This window comes from Leuciscus leuciscus (genome assembly GCF_965113295.1).
Source record: "Leuciscus leuciscus genome assembly, chromosome: 9".
NCBI lineage: Eukaryota > Metazoa > Chordata > Actinopteri > Cypriniformes > Leuciscidae > Leuciscus > Leuciscus leuciscus.
Window position 1 is genome coordinate 35,597,711 of NC_138733.1, and position 2,831 is coordinate 35,600,541.

The following is a 2,831-nucleotide window of genomic DNA, read 5'->3' on the forward strand; positions in this document are numbered from 1 at the left end:
TATAAAAGAATGGTACTTACATCCGTCTGAGTTCGCAGATACTGACGGCGCCAATTACCTCCATCCTCCCCAACCACCTCCAAGATGGTCCTTTCCCTCCATCCTCCCCACCACCACCAGGATGGTCCCTTCCTTTGCCTCCAGGGGGTCGGCTGCGCCCCTGCCTTCATCTTCAGGCGGGATTTGCAGATTCCGTTACCCTCACATTGCTTGCTAAGGACGGGGCCTACGCCAAAGACAATGCTTGCTGAGCTATTAATAAATTTACTTGTTATATCATTTTATCTCCCGAGTCTTTCTGGTAGAACTGACTGCATTGACACCATTGTGTACCTACATTGATACCTTCGGTATAGATAAATGAACTAAATTAATAACTAATGATTTTTACAACCAAAATTAATCAACACTGAACTTACTTAAGCTGGACAATGACACTATTTTCTTCTAGAGCTGCTGTACAGCCGAAACAAACTTTGTTGCATTATTTTCCTGTTATCACTAAAAAGCTGTTTGAAACAATCTGTATTGTAAAAAGAGCTATATAAATAAAGTTGACGTGACTTGACTTGACTTGTCAATGATGTTGCAAGAGTTTACACTGCCTTACTGGACAATTAGAGACACTAATACTGGACACTTACACTATCTATGCTATAGCAACTAAAACCACAAACATGAACCCCCTCAGCAGAGCTAATTAACCAAGACAAAAATGATCTAGTAATTGGTTCATTCTTCCTGGAACAATAATTTCTTCTGCGTGTTTGAGTGGATGGAATGAGGTCATTAGAATGTATACAAGGTCAGTGGCTGTATAGTTTGTTGTCTTATTCCTATGGGAGCATTGATCAAACTCACTGTATATATGCTCCTATTCGAATGGCTTCAGGTCTTAATGTGGGCCCCTATTCTACAGCGAATAACCAAACGACAGAGAAAGCAAGACACTCAGGCAGGTATGTTTCCATGCAGCTGAATCTGAGCAAATATGACTAAAGTGAACAGAAAAATTGATAATGTATTTTTTTTTTCATGTAAATGTAAGAATGAATGTATATTTCTATTGAAAATAAACTTGTAAGACTTACAATTGCCTTTGTTTTGGGGTGGTTACCAGTGATGTGATTGTTGTGATGTTGCAATTTCCAATTTTGACAAAAATACATTTTTATTTATTTTGTTGACAGGTCTTTTAATTTACAAAAAGTACTTTGTTATAGTTACTACCTATGCAGGCAGGATGAGAAATAGCCTTGGAACAAAGTCATGAAATTCCAACAAGAATGTTGCTCATGAAAAAAACTTTAAGAAAGGCTAAGACAGGAGAATGTACCAGACAACTGGTTGATATTTCATACATGATACATTTTCATTTGCTGGAGTAATTGTGTTTTCAATTCATTGAGTAGCTAAATATGTGATAACTACCATTTAATATAGAGGTCACAATGTGTGGCTAAACTATATGGCTAATCCCAAACATGATGTTTATTTAATTCCATCAAGAGATAAATAATAATCATTTTGTACTTACCCTGTAAAATAGGTTGCAACGACCACATTCAGAGTGCCATGATTGAGGAACTCCAAGAAGCAAACATCTCACATACAAAGTTCTTGTTTATGGGATTTCCAGAGATCTACAAATACAGACGTCTGCTTTTCCTGCCATTTTTTGTATGTTACATTTTGGTTGTGCTGGGGAATTCTTTGTTGCTTTTCGTGATCAGAAATACAGAAAGTCTTCACAGTCCAATGTACATTCTAGTGTCTGCTTTGGCGGTTGTCGACATCATTGTACCCACTGCCATTATCCCAGCAATGCTTCTTGGTTTCCTCTTTGACTTGAATGAAATATCTTTAACCGGATGTTTGACACAAATGTTTGTTACTCATTTTTTTTCTTCTGTAGAATCCACCATACTTTTAGCTATGGCTTTAGATCGCTTTGTGGCCATTTGCAAGCCATTACATTACACTGAAATCATGAACTCAGCCATGTTTATGAAACTGCTTATTTTTACATTGATCAGAAGTGGCACTATAATGTTTGCACTGGTTGCTTTGGCTTCACTTTTGTCTTTTTGTGGGTCTAATGTTATCCATCATTGCTACTGTGACCACATGGCTCTTGTTAGCTTGGCCTGTGATTCAATAAGCAAAAATAATGCAATGGGATTAGTTGTGATAATCTGTTTTGTGGGAATTGACATATCTGTTATTTTCTTCTCTTATGTGAAAATCTTGCATGTTGTGTTGGGGGCTGCAGCTGGAGAGGATCGTTGGAAAGCCTTTCATACCTGTGGTACACACTTAATGGTTATGATGTGTTTTTACTTTGTGGGGAGTATTACCTTTCTATCACGAAATCTTCACATTCCAATCCCAATCGATATAAATACCTTTCTGGGCGTTACGTATATAGTATTTCCTGCAAGTGTCAATCCAATCATTTATGGTGTGCGAACAAAAGAAATAAGGAATGCTTTATTGAAAATGTTTAAAATAAATATAAATAAAGTTTCCATTGTAAAGGTTTCAACAATAAAGATTTAAGTCATTCAATTTGACAGTTTGTCTATCAAGTAATTTCAGCCACTGAAATAGAAATGTTTGTAGTCCTATAAAGTGACTTTCATTGTCAGAAATAGTGATCATTGCCAATAAACCATGTTAATCTGTTATCTGCATCCTCAGAGGAATTAAAGTCTGTTCAGCTATAAGTTTCAGGTAAAACATATTGTTTCATCTTTATCTTGTTAATGGAGAAAACATTTGGGAATCACTGTCTTGATTTACATACCAAGTGCTGTTCTGTTCACTGTTTC

The 2,831-nt window shown here is 36.5% G+C and overlaps 1 protein-coding gene across 1 annotated transcript; it reads left to right on the plus strand.

Moving 5' to 3' along the window:
- Nucleotides 1–1,575: 1,575 nt before the first annotated feature.
- or55e1 (odorant receptor, family 55, subfamily E, member 1) lies at nt 1,576–2,559 on the plus strand (the record flags this gene model as incomplete). Its single annotated transcript, XM_082179290.1, has 1 exon — nt 1,576–2,559. The coding sequence occupies one exon, from the start codon at nt 1,576–1,578 to the stop codon at nt 2,557–2,559; it is 984 nt and encodes a 327-aa protein (XP_082035416.1).
- Between the last annotated feature and the right edge of the window lie 272 nt (nt 2,560–2,831).